At 48.5% G+C, this 21,029-nt stretch overlaps 1 protein-coding gene across 1 annotated transcript in view; it reads right to left on the reverse strand.

Annotated features, from left to right (window-relative positions):
- The window catches only part of LOC311243454 (SPRY domain-containing protein 3-like), a gene marked incomplete at its 5' end in the record, with an annotated part of 63,381 nt that overhangs the window by 40,634 nt on the left and 1,718 nt on the right, over window positions 1–21,029 (reverse strand). The window contains one exon of the mRNA XM_084332687.1: window positions 2,765–2,884. Within this exon, the coding sequence (XP_084188813.1) occupies window positions 2,765–2,884 (120 nt within the window). The remainder of the gene's footprint in view (window positions 1–2,764; window positions 2,885–21,029) is intronic.

Here is a 21,029-nt window from a genome sequence, read left to right on the forward strand (position 1 = left end):
AAAAAGTTTAACGTTGCTACACAATGAACAATACATATAGGACTTTGAATGGGCCCTAATAATGGCAATGTAGCAATAGAATTTAAAAAGTTATAGCCCTGCAAAGAAGGGGACTTTCTCCATAAGACAAATAGCGCTGGCAATCTATGGTATATCATGAATTTAACCTTAGGCAACCAAAGTGTTAACAAGCTACCCGGGATTTTGAAAACGAAGACGGGGACCACACTGCACCACCGTGGACGTGAGTTTTCAGTCCGTCTTTCAGTCAGTTCTACAAGTGTTGCTACTAATTGCGCTGTATTTCCGTAGTTAGCGAACGTTATGAGCAGAACTCATAGATGATCACTATGTGTAGCCTACGTCGTACGAATGTCGTCTGGTAACGTTAGATAGTCACATACCTCCTCTCTGATACTTGACAGCGAGGGGTTTCACTGGGGAGAGCAGCGTAAAGCACACGACGGTTCACACCATCTCCTCCAGATCCCCCTCCCTGCTGAACAGACCAACCAGTAGGAGTCACTGTTGCAACGACCAGGACTCGTACCCCACGGGCTTCCCCACCCGCAAACTGTGACAGTTGTGTTGGTAGGGACCGCTGACCAAGCCGGAGGTACCGCTGGAGGGAATTGAACCCGGGTCTCTGTGGCGCCGTGTGGCGGTAGGAGAGTGCTTAGACCTCTACACACCAGCCACGCCTCCTCCGTCTAACCTATGTGACCGTGCGCAAGTCTCCACGACAAATGGGTTCTCAAGATACAAAATGGGGCGTGGCTTAAGTGTAGGGGTGGGGCAAACATAGGCCAATCAATTAGGATCCCCCCCCGCTGAGTCCAAGGGCGCCACCCGCGAGTCTCTACAACAAGCGGTTCACGGGATATGAAAGGGGGCAGCGGTTAAGTGTAGGGGGCGGGGGTTTAAGTGTAGGGGGGCGGGGGTTAAGTGTAGGGGCGGGGGTTAAGTGTAGGGGGCGGGGGTTAAGTGTAGGAGGCGGGGTTAAGTGTAGGAGGCGGGGGTTAAGTGTAGGGGGCGCGGGGTTAAGTGTAGGGGGCGGGGGTTAAGTGTAGGGGGCGGGGGTTAAGTGTAGGGGCGGGGGTTAAGTGTAGGAGGTGGGGGTTAAGTGTAGGGGGGCGGGGAAACCATAGACCAAATGAATTTACCTGCACATTGTCCTTTTACTATATCTATATCTGTACATATCCTACTCTTACTAGTTACACTGCTGGCCAGTAGTAGTCATACTGTCTTTATTTATTATACTACAACTCTGTACATACATCTAATTAGCACTACACTACACTCAGTAGTACTAATTTGTATATTTTATACCCAGTTTAATTAGTACATTGATAGTACACTGTTGCACTTTACTGTTACATTTGCACTCTGGTTGGAGATGCCAAACCTTTTTTCGTTGTACTGTACTTGTACTGCTGTTATGATTACAATACATTTCAATCTAACCTATAAACGAATCAAGAAGATGACAGAAAAAAATGTAAATAAATACTAAATATCGTAAGTAACCAGAGAAGCGCTTCCTGAGACCTGGTGAAGCGCAAACATCTCTCATGGCCTAAAAACGGGATTCCCCTTTTGGGGGGGGGGGGGGGGGGGGGTGGCGACTGCTTGGTTTTCCATGAGAGAGAAATCCAATCTCTAGCCCACGTGTAACTCTTAATGCACTCTGTTGAGGCTGATTTATTGCAGCAACTCTCTCAAAGCTAAACCACACTAAGTAAGTTTAAGAGCATAACCTCCCACACACGCGCCCGCGTTATGCCAACAATAGGCACGTCACGAGTGACAGCGAACCCTCTGCCCTCACCTGCTCCTCCGTCCAGGATGTAGGTCTTAGATAAGATGTGTATTGTCGTGTTGAGAGAGAGAGAGAGAGGAGAGAGAGAGAGAGAGAGAGAGAGAGAGAGAGAGAGAGAGAGAGATAGTTAAAATGTGAAATTGGCAGTTTGTGCACACGGCACAGACAGGGGCGACAGTGGCTCAGGAGGTTAGAGCAGTCGTCTGGTTATCCGGAGGTTCCCGGTTCGATTCCCGCTCCTCCTGGGGCAGCGTGTCGAAGTGTCCTTGAGCAAGACACTTTAACCCCTAATTGCTCCGATGAGCAGGTCGGCACCTTGCGTGGTCGCCTCCGCCGTCGGTGTGTGAATGTGTGAGTGAATGGGTGAATGTGAGGAACAAATTGTAAAGCTGCTATATAAATGCAGTCATTGGCATTTTTAATGATTCATCATCCAGTGCCGACGTCCCAACCTCGGCCGCGATGGACACGTCACAGAACATTGAGCGTCCCATTGTTTTAGTATCTGTGGCAGCAGCACATTGTTTGAAAGCTAAAATGGCCGCCGTTTGATAGACACCCTGCTTGACCTATTACATGCTTCCAATCTCGGGTTATAAAGACCAAACAGCCAACGAGCGTCATTCGAAAAAGTCTTTCAAAAGAGACCAGACTTTTATGCATGTGCTACAAATGGTTCAAGAATATAGCTTTAAATTTACTTTGGGTATGCATTCGATAGGGGTGTTTATGCTACATGTGCAGGAATGTTAAGTGGTTAATAGCAGCGGATAGCCAGATATGAAAAAATAACTGTTATGCACATCCCTGATTCATTGCAGCAACTCTCTCAAAGCTAAACCACACTAAGTACGTTTAGGAGCATAACCTTTCACACACACACACGCATTATGCCAACCAATAATGGTAATGATGAGCGACAAGTGAACCCGCTGCCCTCACCTGCTCCGTCCAGGATGTAGTCTCGCGGGAACATGATGCCACATCCCATAATGTCCCCTTTGAAGCACCGGGGCCCGAACGCGTCGCCCACCCCGCTGCCCTGGAAGATCTTCCCGTCGTCTGCCAGGGAGAGAGGGAGAGAGAGGGGGGGGGGGGGGGGAAGAGGAGAGAGATTATTATTATTCACCATCATCTTGTTTATTTGTTTGCTCGCCAGTTTGTTGTTCCAAATAGATCTTTGTTCAAATCTAGATATGATATCTTTGTTATTGTTGGCGATGTACAGTACATCTTACCATGATAATGAAACACTTTGAATTGAATTGACAGAGAGAGAGAGAGAGAGAGAGAGAGAGAGAGAGAGAGAGAGAGAGAGTGAGAGAGAGAGAGAGAGAGAGAGAGAGAGAGAGAGAGAGAGGGGTAAGAGACAAACAGAGAGGGGGGAGAGAGGGGAGGGGGGACAGACAGAGAGAGACAGAAAGAGAGAGACAGAGAGAGAGAGAGAGAGAGAGAGAGAGAGAGAGAGAGAGATCATTAGAAAATAAGAGAACTACTGAGTGGAATGGCTTGATTATATTGTTGATATGTGTATATTATTGTTTCTCTATTATAAATTACTTGTTTATAATATTTCCTCAGATGAAGTACTACACTGTCATGGTCACGTCAATACAGCGTATTTGTATAAAGGAGAGAGAGAGACAGTTAAAAATGAGATGCAGTAATTACTTATTCAAATGGCTTTTGATTGCATTGTTTGTTGATACGATTGTTGATATATGTATATTATTGTTTTCTCTATTGCTAATTACTTCTCAATGTTTATACGATTTCCTCAAGTACCTCACTGCTTTGGAAACACAGGTTTCTATTCTGTCATTGTCACATCAATACAGCTTATTTGTATTGAGAGAGAGAGAGAGAGAGAGAGAGAGAGAGAGAGAGAGAGAGAGAGAGAGAGAGCGAGAGAAGAGAGAGAGAGAGAGAGAGAGAGAGAGAGAGAGAGAGAGAGAGAGAGAGAGAGGGAGGGGAGGAGGGGGGGTGGGGGGGAGGGGAGGGGGGAGGGGGGGGGGGGGGGGGGGGGGGAGGGAGACGGGGGGGGGGGGGGGGGAGCGCGGAGAGGAGACAGAGAGAGAGAGAGAGAGAGAGAGAAAGAGAGAGAGAGAGAGAGAGAGATAGAGAGAGGGAAACAAAGAGAGAGTGAGAGAGAGCTTAATTTACTTTTAATTATTAGCCGATACTGGCTTCTCGCTCGTTAATCACACAGTCATCCCAGATCTTTGCCTCCACCCCACTCCCCCCTGAAGTGTAGAATCTCCTCCATCTTGAAATCGGTTTACTGCAATGACCTACATGTCCCCCCCCCCCCTGCCTGATGCCAAACGCAGGTGAGAACCACAGAAACAAGCCGTGATCCGACCTCACCTTCCTATAAAACCAACAACAACACCGCAACATACAGCGGGAAGTCTCCAAAACAACACATAACCCATTCTCCGTCAATCACGTGTTAAGGCGGGTTTCTCCGCCATGCGTTGTCTGCCAATCACGCCGTAAGGCGTGTTTGAGATCAATATTTCATATTTTCGTCATGGTATTCATATTTCACCCACGGAGTCTTGGCTGATGCTGTCTGAGCCATCACAACTCTGCAACGCTTCAATACCGCCACCTGGTGGCCGATCGGCGAGTTGCCAAACCGGAAGTGCCCGTTGGAGCTCGGTCCGTCCCCTAATTTCGTCCGGCCACTCGTTTATCGTCCCGGGGCTCAATACAGACACTGTGGATATGGATATTTGCCATAACTCAATAATCAACATGATTTGGACGTGTATTAGTAATATACAAACCGGAAATGGATCGAATTTGCTCCACTCTCATCGCCCAACGCTACGAGGAGACTGACGTGAGTTTCAGCGTTTTTTCTTTATCATTTCGATACAAACTGCTCTGATCAATATATCACCCATACTACATGAATTATTTAACGTCGGTCATTGAATTATAAACGACCCCCCCCCCCCCCCCTCCCATCACCCGCAGATGATCAGTCATGACGTTTAGGACCATGTACAGTTGAAAATTTTAATATAGCATGGATCGGTATCAAACTGCATTTGATAATCTAATAATATATGCATTTATGCCTATATCTCACGTTCTATGAAATACTGCAGAAAACGATAAAAACATATTTATACTCTGGACGGTATTTTAGTATGAATGTGTGAATGAAAAAGTAAAACGTTCCTACATCCTGAACGATAGATAATTGATGTTGAACGGGCCATAGTAATGTCAATTTAGCAATACAATTTATTGTGCGTGTGTGTGTGTGTGTGTGTGTGTGTGTGTGTGTGTGTGTGTGTGAGAGAGAGAGAGAGATAAACAGAGAGATAAACAGAGAGAGAGAAAGGAGAGCAAGACAGTGTGTGAGAGAGAGACTGTGTGAGAGAGAGAGACTGTGTGAGAGAGAGACTGTGTGTGAGAGAGAGACAGAGAGAGAGAGAGAGACAGAGAGAGAGAGAGACAGAGAGAGAGAGAAAGACAGAGAGAGAGAGAGACAGAGAGAGACAGAGAGAGACAGAGAGAGAGAGAGAGACAGAGAGAGAGAGAGACAGAGAGAGAGAGAAAGACAGAGAGAGAGAGAGAGAGAGAGAGAAAGACAGAGAAAGACAGAGAGAGAGAGAGACAGAGAGAGAGAGAAAGACAGAGAGAGAGAGAGACAGAGAGAGATTCCTATAAAACCAACAACAACAACAACAACACCACAACATCCAGCGGAAAGTCTCCACACACAGACACAGAAAGCAGTTAAGAGGAACAAACAACAATAAAAAAAAAAAAAAGGAAAGGCGAAACAAAAACATGGCGGAGGAGTGGCCTGCAGACGAGGAGCACGGCCGCGCTGGTAGTAAATATTGACGGCGTTGTCATGGGACCCGCCCCCAGCCGACCGACCGGCACGCTGTTTAAACAATCTCTCTCTGGAGCGCGGGCCGCGGGGCCGGGGGAGACGGAGGAGACACTGTATCACACTACGCCTCTCCTGCGGGCCCCTGTCACAACAACACACACAGAGACGCACCGCGCCGCTAAAAATAGAGAGAGGAGCGGGGGTGGGGGGGGGGGGGGGCGTGAGGGGTGGAGGACGGGGACGTGAGGCGTGGAGGACGGGGACAGGAGGCGTGGAGGACGGGGACGTGAGGCGTGGAGGACGGGGACGTGAGGCGTGGAGGACGGGGACGTGAGGCGTGGAGGACGGGGGACAGGAGGGGGGGAGGTGAGGCGTGGAGGACGGGGACAGGAGGGGGGGAGGTGAGGCGTGGAGGACGGGGACAGGAGGGGGGGAGGTGAGGCGTGGAGGACGGGGACAGGAGGGGGGGAGGTGAGGCGTGGAGGACGGGGACAGGAGGGGGGGGACGTGAGGCGTGGAGGACGGGGACAGGAGGGGGGGAGGTGAGGCGTGGAGGACGGGGACAGGAGGGGGGGGACGTGAGGCGTGGAGGACGGGGACAGGAGGGGGGGGGTGAGGCGTGGAGGACGGGGAGAGGACGGGGACAGGAGGGGGGAGGTGAGGCGTGGAGGACGGGGACAGGAGGACGGGGACGTGAGGCGTGGAGGACGGGGAGAGGATGGGGACAGGAGGGGGGGAGGTGAGGCGTGGAGGACGGGGACAGGAGGCGTGGAGGACGGGGACAGGAGGCGTGGAGGGAAGAGGCCTGGGTCTGGGGGGACCAGGTACCTCTCGTGGGGTATCTCCCGGGGCTTTCTGTGTGGAGTTTGCATGTTCTCATGTTACTGACCAGACACTCTATCAGTGATGTCTGTTTACTGCAGAGTGGAGGGACTGGGAGACCCATGTTACTGACCAGACACTCTATCAGTGATGTCTGTTTACTGCAGAGTGGAGGGACTGGGAGACCCATGTTACTGACCAGACACTCTATCAGTGATGTCTGTTTACTGCAGAGTGGAGGGACTGGGAGACCCATGTTACTGACCAGACACTCTATATCAGTGATGTCTGTTTACTGCAGAGTGGAGGGACTGGGAGACTATGAGCTTCAATGTTTTGAGAGGATAATGTCTTGTATGAATCAATCAATCATGTACAGTTAGCTGCATGTTAGCTCCATGTTAGCTCAGCAGTTAGCTCATGTTAGCTCAGCAGTTAGCTCATGTTAGCTCAGTAGTTAGCTGCGTGTTAGCTCCATGTTAGCTCAGCAGTTAGCTCATGTTGCTCAATCAATCAATCAATCAATCAATCATGTACCTCGGCGCAGCTGAATAACAATAGGAGTGATCGCCTGCTGCGTCCATCACGTGTATGGTGATTAACCAAATTGAACCAAAGCGCCAAAGCGTGTTAATATGTAACCAAATTGAACCAATAATGTGTTATATGTGTCGAACCAAGGCGGGATCTCATGCGCATGCGCGGGCACCTCGCGAGCACGCCGACGCACGCACCTGAGCGAGCACGCCGCCGGTGCACGCACCTGGGCGAAGGAAAATGAAAGGCGCATTACCGTAGTGGCGTGCGGTGACGAATGCGGAAGCATTTTTGCACTGTTCCGCTGTTATTAAGCAACAGGCCTCCCGGCTGCCCTTGCGAAGGACGACGGGATGGGTCAAGCGCAAGAAGAGAGGACATTTCAACGGCGACCCAAAAAATGCATGCATGTGTGTGTGTGTGTGTGTGTGTGTGTGTGTGTGTGTGTGTGTGTGTGTGTGTGTGTGTGTGTGTGTGTGTGTGTGTGTGTGTGTGTGTGTGTGTGTGTCCTATGTGTCGCCCCCAAAGACTTAACTTCAAAGTCCAGTTTCATTCATTCATAAGGGGCCTGGTGCTGAAACTGAGGTCTGGGTGGGGCTGAATGAATGGGAAACGGACCGGGAAACCGGGGGGGCTGATCCTCAAGAAGACAGAGGCTATATATTATAGCCAATAGCTTGGAGCCCAGGTCTAGGGGTGGACAGGGCCAGAGAGAGCGAAGGATCGCTGGCTTCTTCTGAGCTGCTTAAGGAAACCTGGCTGAGGGCTGTCGGAGGGTTCCGAATGGGAAAACAGCACCGGCATGACATCCTTCGTAACATGAGAGTTGGTCTGGAAAAAAGACAAGGCTTCCCCTCCCAGGGAACACTGACTTAACGGGCTCCTAAAACATGAAAACTAAGCAATCTGTTATTCCACACAGGTCACACAGGAACTGCACGCGCGCGCGCTAAGAGCTTATAATATGTTCCCAATGCAGCCTCCTCCATACACGTTTGAAATGGCAAACACAGAGGTTTGTTGATATAATGCACTCTTTTAGCCCGTAAGGCCCTTGGTTTCACAGTGTCTGAGCCATCGTGAAATACGATTTAAATTAACTTAAGGGCTAGATCCACAAAGAATGGATTGCACGGTGCAAGTTGCACCCCTTACTTACAATTCATTATGAATTGAAAATGGGGGACCCTGATGTGTAAACAAGACCAAAGTCTTTCTCTGGTCTGCATCCCCTTAACAGTTGTGTGTATTGAGCCGTACTGTATTGTACCCCATTCTGCAATCTGTTAAATACAATTTTCAATCAATCAATCAATCAATCAAAACACACTGCCAGTGGAACAGCTGCCTGGCTGAGCAGCTGTGGCTGTGACCTGGCAGAGTAGGGGTTAAAGAGGCTCGAAAACCCCTCCAGCATCGTCGTCGTTCACGTATCTCGGCCGAGGAATCCGATTCACAATCTGGCAACGCTGGGACACGCAGGCCGGCTTGTAGATGATAGCTGATACCATCTACCATCATTATACCGTTATATCGTGCGTAGCGGCCAAAAGATCTGTTGATTTTTTTCTTTATTTTTAACCTTTGGGCACAGAAAGCACTTCCCAGAGTGCTATTTTGGTTCCGACACCTCTATAGTGTTTGACGGTTACCCATATAAGGAACCTGTGTTTTCCTGTTTGGAAATATTTTAGTATCTAATTCTTTAGAACATAAAATAAGCTCTCCGAGGTGCTGAACTATAAAATGCACCCCAACCAAAGAATGAACCAAAGAACAACCTGACCCACCTATCTGTAGCTTCAATAATACAACTGACATAAAAAATCTGGTATATCTCAGAGTCAGAGGAAATACTTCCCACTACACCTTTCAGTTCACCGCATTCAGTTCACAAATTCTCTCATCCTTTGCCAAATCGACGTTTTTCCACAAGACGTTATCGTCGCCGTAGCATTACCTCAACGAGTAAACAAGATAGGCCGTGTCAACGTTATACAGTACAGAGGTCAGATTGGGCCAAACGCCAGGGGGTCGACTAGCTGGCAGGGACCGTCGAGGACACCGAGGTTGTGTCATAAGGGGTGACAGTGGATCGGGAGGTAGAGCAGTCGTCTGGTAATCCGGAGGTCAGTGTTGTAGTACTCGAGAGTCCGAGTCCTGGACTGATTTTCAGGACTCGTGACTCGACTTGGGACTTGAGCAATGATGACTCGGGACTTGAGACTTGGACTCGAGGCATTGAGTACATTCGGACTCGGAAGGTGCAGACGAGGACTTGTTCATTGATATAGTTATTTTTGAATATGTCAGTAATAGGCCCTAATCATTTGGCGTAAGATATTGATGGCTATATTAATAATACCGTAACATTGTTTAAGGGCAAGAGACACATGTGTTCCACCTACATGCAGATTCACGTCGATACCCTCATGTTCAGTACTTAAGATGCCTAAAGAGTAGGGATGGGTACCGTTCACATTTGAACCGATACGGTACCGGTACCTGTGAATCGATACCGGTACCCAACGGTACCCTTTTTCTGTACTTTAGTCTCTAAAAATGTAATCTACATTGTGAAAAAAAATTCAGTTGTAAAAAAAATTATCCAAACTTCCAAACTTCAAAACCACACTTTTCGACCATTTTCGGCTTGCCATCGGCCCGACTGCTTTGTTGTTGAATCAAGTCAAATCCTAGGTAAGCGTATATTGTGCGTGTGAAAGTACAGTACCGACAACGGTATCTCACGTGAATCGATACTCGGTAGTACCGACATGTTTCGGTAAGTACCTTTAAAAGTACCGAATTCGATGCCCATCCCTAGTCGATAACCATCATGTTCAGTACTTAACACTTTGATTGCCATGGGTTAAATTCATGATATACCATAGATTGCCAGCTCTATTTGTCTATGGAGAAGTACCCCTTCTTTGCATGGCTATAACTTTTTAAATTCTAGTTTTCAAGTTTCTTTAATAGTTGTCATACAGAAGTACAGAATACTTTTGTACAAAATGCTTCTTACTGTTGCGCTCCAGAGACTGTGCATGACAAGATAAGTATGAAATAAAAACATAGTAAAAATTAGAAGAAAAAAAAAGAGGTCACAGTGTTCAGTTTAGACATATGTACAATGTTCGTAGACGTAGTTACCATACAATATACAATACTGTGCAGTGTACTAATATACAATACTATATAGTGCAAGGCATAAATGGACAAGGTGCAGTTTAGGTACAATTCACAGTAGGTGTACGAGTTGTAGTGCAAATCCTTTATCAATAAATATAAAGTGTAAGTGTGTTTGTGTGATCTAAAGTGTGGAGAGTGGGTGCTGCAGTGTGTTGTTTGTTTGAGTGAGTGTGTGTGTGCGTGTGGGTGTGTGTGCTGTGTGCATTTGATGGTTGTTGCATAGTGATTATTGTTCGTTTAGCGATTATTGTTCGTTTAGCAGCCTGATGGCCTGGGGATAGAAGCTCCTTCTGAGTCTTTCTGTGCTCGCCATAAGACTCCGGTATCGCTTGCCTGACGGCAGCAGTTCAAAGAGGCAGTTGTTCGGGTGGCTCGAGTCCTTAATAATTCTCTTAGCCTTCCCCTTGCACCGCTTGTTGTAAATGTTCTGGAGGGTGGGAAGCCCCCCTCTAATTGTGCGTTCGGCTGAACGTGTCACTCTTTGTAGTCTGCTACGGTCTTGTGCAGTGCTATTCCCAAACCAGGAGGTGATGTTGCCGGTCAGGATGCTCTCTATTGTACATGAGTAGAAGTTCCTAAGGATCTTCTGACTGACTTGGAACTTCCTTAGGCGCCTGAGGAAGTAGAGGCGTTGTCGTGCCTTCTTCACAACACTGTCAATGTGTGTGGTCCATGTCAAGTCCTCGGATATGTGGGCTCCGAGGTACTTGAAACTGTTCACTCTCTCAACTGGTGCCCCGTCGATGCTGAGGGGGCTGTAGTCCTTGACCCCCGACCTCCTGAAGTCCACAATCATCTCTTTTGTTTTGCTGACGTTCAGGGAGAGGCAGTTCTCCTGACACCACTGTGACAGGTTCTCTACCTCTTCCAGGTAGGCCCTTTCGTCGTTGGCAGAGATCAGGCCCACCACTACTGTGTCATCAGCAAATTTGATGATGGTGTTGTTGTTCCGCTGTGCTACGCAGTCATGTGTGTACAGGGAGTAGAGGAGGGGGCTCAGAACACAGCCCTGGGGGGCCCCTATGTTGAGCGTGATGGATGAGGAGGTGCAGTTGCCGGCTCTTACCACCTGGGGTCTGCCCGTCAGGAAGTCCAGGACCCACTGGCACAGGTCATAGTTCAAGCCCAGGTCCCTGAGCTTGGCTATGAGTTTGGAGGGGACTATGGTATTGAATGCTGAGCTGTAGTCGATGAACAGCATTCTCACATAGTTCCCCTTCCTCTTGTCCAGATGTGATGCTGCTGTGTGCAGCACATGGGCTATGGCGTCCTCCGTGGACCTGTTGGGGCGATATGCAAATTGCAGAGGGTCCAGGTTGATGGGGAGGGAGGAACAGATGTAGCCCTTCACTAGCTTCTCAAAGCACTTCATGGCTATGGAGGTGAGGGCTACAGGGCGGTAGTCGTTGAGGCAAGCGGGCGTAGATTTTTTGGGTACAGGGATGATGGTGGACTTCTTCAGACAGGTGGGGATGACGGCCTGTTCCAAGGACAGGTTGAAGATGTCAGTGAATACCGGGGCCAGTTGGTCGGCACAGACTTTTAGGACGCGGCCGGGGATGCCGTCCGGTCCTGCTGCCTTCCTGATATCCACTTTTTTAAAGATCCGTCTCACCTCATGCTCTGTTACCCTGAACACTGAGTCTCCATCAGCAGACCCCCCCCCCCCCATTGCCGTGGTTTGTAGGCTGGTGTTGTTATTCACAGCCTCAAACCTCGCATAGAAGGAGTTGAGATCATTTGCTAAGGAGATGTCACTGTTCAGTTTGAGGGGGGTTCCTTTGTAGTCTGTCATTGTTCTGAGGCCCTGCCACATGCCTCTAGAGTCAGCCTGTTCAAACTGAAGTTCAACTTTATCCCTGTAACGCCGTTTTGCCTCTATTACTGCTCTCCTGACGTTGTATCTTGCCATCTTGTGTTCTTCCATGTTGCCTGTCACCAGCCCGGTGTTGTATGCTGATGTGCGCACTTTCAGAGCCTCACGGACGGATTTGTCTACCCAGGGCTTTTGGTTTGGGTAGATATTAATTTTGGTGGTGGGGATTATTACTTCTACCTGAGTACAGACATAGTCAATCACCGTTTCGGTGTATTCGTTAATATTGGCTGTGTTATCACGGAGTACACTCCATTCTGTGCTTCCCAGCACTGCTTGGAGTGACTCTACTGACGTCACGGTCCAACGCTTAACCTCTCACGAGACCACCGGCGTTCGCTTGAGACACTGTTTGTACTTAGGCAAAAGAAAAATTGCGGCGTGATCGCTTTTACCGAATGGACTAAGAGCCTGTGACTTGTACCCATTCTTAAATTGCGAGTATACATGGTCTAATATGTTCTCGCCTCTGGTGGGACAGGTCACATGCTGATAGAAATTCGGCAGCACCTTTTTAAGACGCGCGCTGTTGAAATCCCCCAAGACCAAAATGGCCGCGTCAATTGCTACATTGCCATTATTAGGGCCCATTCAAAGTCCTATATGTATTGTTCATTGTGTAGCAACGTTAAACTTTTTCATTCACATATTCATAGTAAAGTATGGTCTAATGTATAAGTATGTTTTCATCTCTTTCTGCAGCTTTCTCCAGAACGTGATTTATAGCCCCAAATGCATTATATTGATGATGAAATACAGTTTGATGGCAATCGGGTCGATATAAAAAATGTCAATTGGATGTACTTCTAGAATGATCTACGTATGATCTGATGATGACCGGATGGGCGGGGTATCGTTTATAATTCCGTGGGCAGCGTTATATCATTCATCTAGTGTGGGTCATATGTTCATCATAACAGTTTATATGGAACACGTTCAAAAATAACGCTGAATCTTACCGGATCTTCCTCGCGCCGTTGGACGATCAGCGTGGTGTAGACCGTTTTCGATTATGGGATGTTTATCCTGATGAACCATTTCCAGCTTGTATAATACTATATACGTCCAAATAACGTTGTTTATTGAGTTAGGGCGAGCGATTGATCATCCAGTGTGTTGAGATGGAGTCCGGCTACCGGACGCGAGTGCCCGGAGCTCATATGGATGAGCACTTCCTGTTTGGGGCGCCCCTCCCTCTTGGCCGATCTGCCGATCGGCCACCAGATGGCGCTCTCGAACCGTTAGACAGTTGGTGGGAGCCCACCAGCACATCTCAGGGCTCCGGAAAGAAAATATGATTTCGATCACAGATTTTTGAAATAGTGATATCAAAGACGAGTTACGGCGTCCTCGGCACCTTTAGCATGGCTCTGAATGACGTGAAAAAGCGTTTTCCGGCAATCAAAGTGTTAAGATGCCTAAAAGAGATGCCCCCCCCGAAACGTGCGCTTTGCGTACACAGATTTTACATCAAATTCCAGCGAGAGCACTGCTACAGTAGATGTTCCATAATGTAAACAAACTATTGAAGAGAAAACCGAGACAACCTCAAACTTCAACGGACATCTGTGGAGTGGACTCGACCTGGATGACCTGGACTCTGGCTCTTCTTCGGTGACTCGGGACTCGACCTCGAGATTTAGTGACTCGACTACAACACTGCCGGAGTCCCGCTCCTCCCTGTCCATGAGCGAGACACTTAACCCCTAAACTGCTCCCGATGAGCAGGTCGGCCACCTTGCACGGTCGCCTCCGCCGTCGGTGTGTGAGCGTGTGAGTGAACGGGTAAAATGTGAGGAACAAATTGTAAAGCTCTTTGGATAAAAGAGATGTATAAAAATAATCCATATTTGTGACTTGTGTGTTGGATTCTAGTCCAATTTTTTTATTTTTTTTATTATCTTTTCCCCCCTCCTTTTTCCTCAGATTTTCTCCCATCCCAATGTTAGTCGTTATGCCAATTCCCAATCCCCTTCCTGGTCGCTGCACACTTACCCCCCAAAGTCGATCTGGGAGAGTGGAGGCTACCACGTGCTTCCTCCGACACACGTGTAGCCAATCAACCGCTTCTTTTCACCTGGCAGCGCGGACTCTCACTGAGAGGGTGTAGCGTGTGGAAGGATCACACTACCCCCCTTAGATCCTATCCACGCTGAGCAGGTGCCCCGACCGAACTGTAGGAGTCGCTGTTTACAACGACCCGGACCCACCCCGCCAGCTTCTCCCACCCTCTAATACAGCCAATTGTATTAGTGTGAACGGCCAGCCAAGCTGGTGACAACCCCGGAGCTGTGAGCTGGATTCGAACAGGCGAATCCAGCGTCTCCGGTGTTGGTGACGAACGCAATCTCCGCTACGCCACCTGACCGCCCGCTCTAGTCCAATTGGTGTTGGATTCTAGTCCATCTTTCATCTAGGTGTTGGATTGTAGTCCAGTCTTCATCTACAGTAGTTGTTGGATTCTAGTCCAATCTTCATCGAGGTGTTGTCACTGAAATTTTTTTCCTAAATGCTAAATGCCCCCAACAACCCCCCCCCCCTCCCCCCTATACGGGCTATGACTCATGACCTCAGCGTTTGAAAAAAAAGAAAAGAAAACCCTGGCTACACCCCTGGCTGCACCCCTGGCTGGCATCGATAGTGGTACAGTAGTGTCGATAGGGCACAGCCACGAGCTGCGGGTGTTGAGTCATCATAGCTCATGTCAGTCATTGAGGGGGTGGTTCTGAACGGGGCCCCCGGTGCCAGTAAGGTGAGAGGGTTAATTAGGCCCGTTGAGCAGCATCCACTCACCGACTGGACGGCTGGCTGCCCCTGGAGCTCACAGAGGAGCCAACCCACCGCAACGCACACAGGATGGAGGTTCACTGGGACCGGTGCCAAGGCAAACACGCCGGGGGCCCCCCCCCTCAGGTACAGCGAGAGGGCGGGATAATAACACGAGCCGGGCCAAGCGGCTAGAAAACTGTACAGGAGGAGCGGAATACGCCCGGCGAGACGGCAGCGTCTACGGCATATATCTGGGATTCTCTGCGCGTAAAACAGTAACCTTTCGATGACAGTAACAGACGAGACACCTGATGGTGTTCTGATACTAAGTGTCAGGCACGTGCACACACAGAGCCCAAGGGGTGCTTGAGCACCTGCCCTTTTGAGCCTCATAAAAAAAAAGTGCCCTTTAAATTATATATATTTTTTTTAAACAAAGTTATTTTTATTTTTTTTGCGTTGTGCATATAGACTGCCCTTCCAACTGAAAAGTGTCAGGATAGAATCAAAATATTAGGTAAAGAGAGAGAGATGCCCCATATTCCATTGCAGTTTGCACGGCCTCCTCACCATGCCTCTCCGCGGACCTATATATTTTATGCATAGCGTGGGTGGTGATGATGATGATGATAGAAACCGCTGTGGCGCATACAGTTGAATGCTGGTATTACACTCACTGAGGGACACGAAGAAGTCAAGTCCGATGGGATTTGGGAATCTCAAATACAAATCAGGATTGGAATAAAAAATGCATTTATATTAAACAATACAGAATATACAGCACTTCTTGGGGTCTGTAGGGTAGAGGACCCCCACCCTGAGTCTGAGATCGCCAAAGTGCAATACCGGCCGCATTCCAGCTAGACGGCGGTATCGAGGACCCTTTGAAACCTTATATCTTGCCCTGTGTAACGTTCAAATCCCTCCGGGCGCACTTTTCTGGGTCGGGCGAGTCGAGTGGTTCGACGGATTGCGTTGAAGCGCGTCAAATACCCGCGATCCATATGTTGTGGACCAAATGGACTCCGGATGGACCAGATGGCGATCAAACAATTGGAATATTATTTTTGGAATACTCCCGATCACAGGTAAAGGATGTCAAATGGGCCATAGTATTGTATCCATAGCTATAATATAGAATATAGCTATAGCTCTACAAACAAGGTGACGCACTCCTATCTTTTAAAGCGTGGCATTGCTACAACGGGACCCGGCTGTTGATCTTAAGCAGCTGGATCAGAGCCGGCATTTCAACCCCAGCAGGGGAAGGCAAACCTCATACGCGCAGCATGGAAAACCACATACATCATTTTAGTCTATAACAAATAAGATTAATGGGAGCTGTGCTGGGGGGGGGGGGGGGGGGGCACATTTCTGTGGCGTCCAGCACACGGCAGCCAAACCAGGCGGACCGCAGCGCTATCCCTCTGGGACCGGCACGGAGAGACTGCCTGAATGACTGGCCCTGACGGCCGCCATCCGCAGACCCCAGCAGCTGCTGCTAGTAGTATTAATGGAGCATAGGTACAAAAAAATGGAATCTACGTCGAATCTAGGAGAATAAACAATGACTTGAAACACGACTGGAATGTACACAGTCGGTACAAGAAAAATTTAATGTGTTTCGATGATTAGGAACGGTAAGAAATCATAATACTTTCCTCTAAAAATAAAACTCTATAGCTGCTCCGAACGATAACATTCCTATACATGGTTGGGTGGATATGATATATGCAGTGTGTGTGAATCATTCAAGGTATGAACAGCTAGAATCCCCCTGTGAAAGAGATCAACAATGGACTCCTTCAGCCCAGAAAACGGCTGATAACGGCCTGCTAGCTCCTTCAGTTTGATAGCGGCCTGCTAGCTCCTTTAATTTAATAGCGGCCTGCTAGCTCCTTCAGTTTAATAGCGGCCTGCTAGCTCCTTTAATTTAATAGCGGCCTGCTAGCTCCTTCAGTTTAATAGCGACCTGCTAGCTCCTTCAGTTTGATAGCGACCTGCTAGCTCCTTCAGTTTGATAGCGACCTGCTAGCTCCTTCAGTTTGATAGCGGCCTGCTAGCTCCTTCAGTTTGATAGCGACCTGCTAGCTCCTTCAGTTTGATAGCGACCTGCTAGCTCCTTCAGTTTGATAGCGGCCTGCTAGCTCCTTCAGTTTGATAGCGACCTGCTAGCTCCTTCAGTTTGATAGCGGCCTGCTAGCTCCTTCAGTTTGATAGCGGCCTGCTAGCTCCTTCAGTTTGATAGCGGCCTGCTAGCTCCTTCAGTTTGATAGCGACCTGCTAGCTCCTTCAGTTTGATAGCGACCTGCTAGCTCCTTCAGTTTGATAGCGACCTGCTAGCTCCTTCAGTTTGATAGCGGCCTGCTAACTCCTTTAATTTGATAGTGGCCTGCTAGCTCCTTTAGTTTGATAGCGGCCTGCTAGCTCCTTCAGTTTAATAGCGGCCTGCTAGCTCCTTCAGTTTGATAGCGACCTGCTAGCTCCTTCAGTTTAATAGCGACCTGCTAGCTCCTTCAGTTTGATAGCGGCCTGCTAGCTCCTTTAGTTTGATAGCGGCCTGCTAGCTCCTTCAGTTTAATAGCGGCCTGCTAGCTCCTTCAGTTTGATAGCGACCTGCTAGCTCCTTCAGTTTAATAGCGGCCTGCTAGCTCCTTTAGTTTGATAGAGGCCTGCTAGCTCCTTCAGTTTAATAGCGGCCTGCTAGCTCCTTTAGTTTGATAGCGGCCTGCTAGCTCCTTCAGTTTGATAGCGACCTGCTAGCTCCTTCAGTTTGATAGAGGCCTGCTAGCTCCTTCAGTTTAATAGCGGCCTGCTAGCTCCTTCAGTTTGATAGCGACCTGCTAGCTCCTTCAGTTTGATAGCGGCCTGCTAGCTCCTTCAGTTTAATAGCGACCTGCTAGCTCCTTCAGTTTAATAGCGACCTGCTAGCTCCTTCAGTTTGATAGAGGCCTGCTAGCTCCTTCAGTTTAATAGCGACCTGCTAGCTCCTTCAGTTTGATAGAGGCCTGCTAGCTCCTTCAGTTCGATAGAGGCCTGCTAGCTCCTTCAGTTTGATAGCGACCTGCTAGCTCCTTCAGTTTGATAGCGACCTGCTAGCTCCTTCAGTTTGATAGCGACCTGCTAGCTCCTTTAGTTTGATAGGGGCCTGCTAGCTCCTTTAATTTGATAGCGACCTGCTAGCTCCTTCAGTCTGATAATGACCTCCTAGTTCCTTCAGTTTGATAGCGGCATACTAGCTCCTTCAGTTTGATAGCGACCTGCTAGCTCCTTCAGTTTGATAGCGGCATGCTAGCTCCTTCAGTTTGATAGCGACCTGCTAGCTCCTTCAGTTTGATAGCGGCCTGCTAGCTCCTTCAGTTTGATAGCGGCCTGCTAGCTCCTTCAGTTTGATAGCGACTTGCTAGCTCCTTCAGTTTGATAGCGACCTGCTAGCTCCTTTAATTTGATAGCGACCTGCTAGCTCCTTCAGTTTAATAGCGACCTGCTAGCTCCTTCAGTTTGATAGAGGCCTGCTAGCTCCTTCAGTTTGATAGCGACCTGCTAGCTCCTTTAATTTGATAGCGGCCTGCTAGCTCCTTCAGTTTAATAGCGACCTGCTAGCTCCTTCAGTTTGATAGCGGCCTGCTAGCTCCTTCAGTTTGATAGCGGCCTGCTAGCTCCTTTAGTTTGATAGCGGCTTGCTAGCTCCTTCAGTTTGATAGCGGCCTGCTAGCTCCTTCAGTTTGATAGCGGCCTGCTAGCTCCTTCAGTTTGATATCGGCCTGCTAGCTCCTTTAGTTTGATAGCGGCCTGCTAGTTCCTTCAGTTTGATAGCGGCCCGCTAGCTCCTTCAGTTTGATAGCGGCCTGCTAGCTCCTTCAGTCTGATAATGACCTGCTAGCTCCTTCAGTTTAATAGCGGCCTGCTAGCTCCTTCAGTTTGATAGCGACCTGCTAGCTCCTTCAGTTTAATAGCAGCCTGCTAGCTACTTCAGTTTGATAGCGGCCTGCTAGCTCCTTCAGTTTAATAGCGACCTGCTAGCTCCTTCAGTTTGATAGCGGCCTGCTAGCTCCTTCAGTTCGATAGCGACCTGCTAGCTCCTTCAGTTTGATAGCGGCCTGCTAGCTCCTTCAGTTTGATAGCGACTTGCTAGCTCCTTCAGTTTGATAGCGACCTGCTAGCTCCTTTAATTTGATAGCGACCTGCTAGCTCCTTCAGTTTAATAGCGACCTGCTAGCTCCTTCAGTTTGATAGAGGCCTGCTAGCTCCTTCAGTTTGATAGCGACCTGCTAGCTCCTTTAATTTGATAGCGGCCTGCTAGCTCCTTCAGTTTAATAGCGACCTGCTAGCTCCTTCAGTTTGATAGCGGCCTGCTAGCTCCTTCAGTTTGATAGCGGCCTGCTAGCTCCTTCAGTTTGATAGCGGCCTGCTAGCTCCTTTAGTTTGATAGCGGCCTGCTAGTTCCTTTAGTTTGATAGCGGCTTGCTAGCTCCTTTAGTTTGATAGCGGCTTGCTAGCTCCTTCAGTTTGATAGCGGCCTGCTAGCTCCTTCAGTTTGATAGCGGCCTGCTAGCTCCTTTAGTTTGATAGCGGCCTGCTAGTTCCTTCAGTTTGATAGCGGCCTGCTAGCTCCTTCAGTCTGATAATGACCTGCTAGCTCCTTCAGTTTGATAGCGGCCTGCTAGCTCCTTCAGTTTAATAGCGACCTGCTAGCTCCTTCAGTTTGATAGCGGCCTGCTAGCTCCTTCAGTTTGATAGCGGCCTGCTAGCTCCTTTAGTTTGATAGCGGCTTGCTAGCTCCTTCAGTTTGATAGCGGCCTGCTAGCTCCTTTAGTTTGATAGCGGCCTGCTAGCTCCTTTAGTTTGATAGTGGCCTGCTAGTTCCTTCAGTTTGATAGCGGCCTGCTAGCTCCTTCAGTCTGATAATGACCTGCTAGCTCCTTCAGTTTGATAGCGGCCTGCTAGCTCCTTCAGTGTAATAGCGGCTTGCTAGCTCCTTCAGTTTAATAGCGGCTTGCTAGCTCCTTCAGTCTGATAATGGCCTCCTAGCTCCTTCAGTTTAATAGCGGCTTGCTAGCTCCTTCAGTCATCCTAACTGTAACAGTTAAGGAAGTTCAGAGTATCAGGGAAGATAGTCCACTCCTTCTATTCCGGCGCTGTAGAGAGCATTCTGACTGGAAAAATCACTGCCTGGTTTGGAAACAGCACGGCCCAGGACAGGAAGGCCCTCCAGAGAGTGGTGCGCTCAGCAGAGCATACTACAGGTATTGCACTACCACCCCTGCAGGACTTATATAACAGGAGGTGCAAATCCAGAGCCTGCAGAATAATGAAAGACCCCCACCATGAGTCTGAGATCGCCAAAGTGCAATACCGGCCGCATCCAGCTAGACGGCGGTATCGAGCACCCTTTGAAACCTTATATCTTGCCCTGTGTAACGTTCAAATCCCTCCGGGCGCACTTTTCTGGGTCGGGCGAGTCGAGTGGTTCGACGGATTGCATTGAAGCGCGTCAAATACCCCCGATCCATATGTTGTGGACCAAATGGACATCGGATGGACCAGATGGCGATCAAACAATTGGAATATTATTTTTGGAATACTCCCGATCACAGGTAAGGATGTCAAATGGGCCATAGTATTGTATCCATAGCTATAATATAGAATATAGTTATAGCTCTACAAACAAGGTGACACACTCCTATATTTTAAAGCGTGGCATTGCTACAACGGGACCCGTCTAATGGCTGGTGCTGAATGAGTTAAGGAAAGAACAGATGTGGTTCTTGTATAGTATAGTTTAGATATAGTAAGTAATAAGTATAGCATAATGACGGAGTTAAAATTGTATATTGTGTATAGTAGTGTACATACAGGAACCAGTGCCTTCTCAGGAATTTAGCATGTCTATTTTTATCATGCACATCTTATGTCTTCTTATTACCTGTTTTTTTTATGTCTATTTTATTATTGTATTATTGCACAATCGATGCGGGCATGACCACCCCGCATTTCACTGTATGCCCTGGTATGTATATAGTGACAAATAAACCTCTTGAATCTTGAATCTAGGATTGCATGGCTATTCTTAGTGCCTGAAGCCTACAGGACCAGCCATGATGGGGGGTTCTGGGCGGATTCCTGCTGCGATAACAATGGTTAGAGAG

The sequence above is a fragment of the Notolepis coatsorum genome (assembly GCF_963971535.1).
Source record: "Notolepis coatsorum genome assembly, chromosome: 17".
NCBI classification, from domain to species: domain Eukaryota; kingdom Metazoa; phylum Chordata; class Actinopteri; order Aulopiformes; family Paralepididae; genus Notolepis; species Notolepis coatsorum.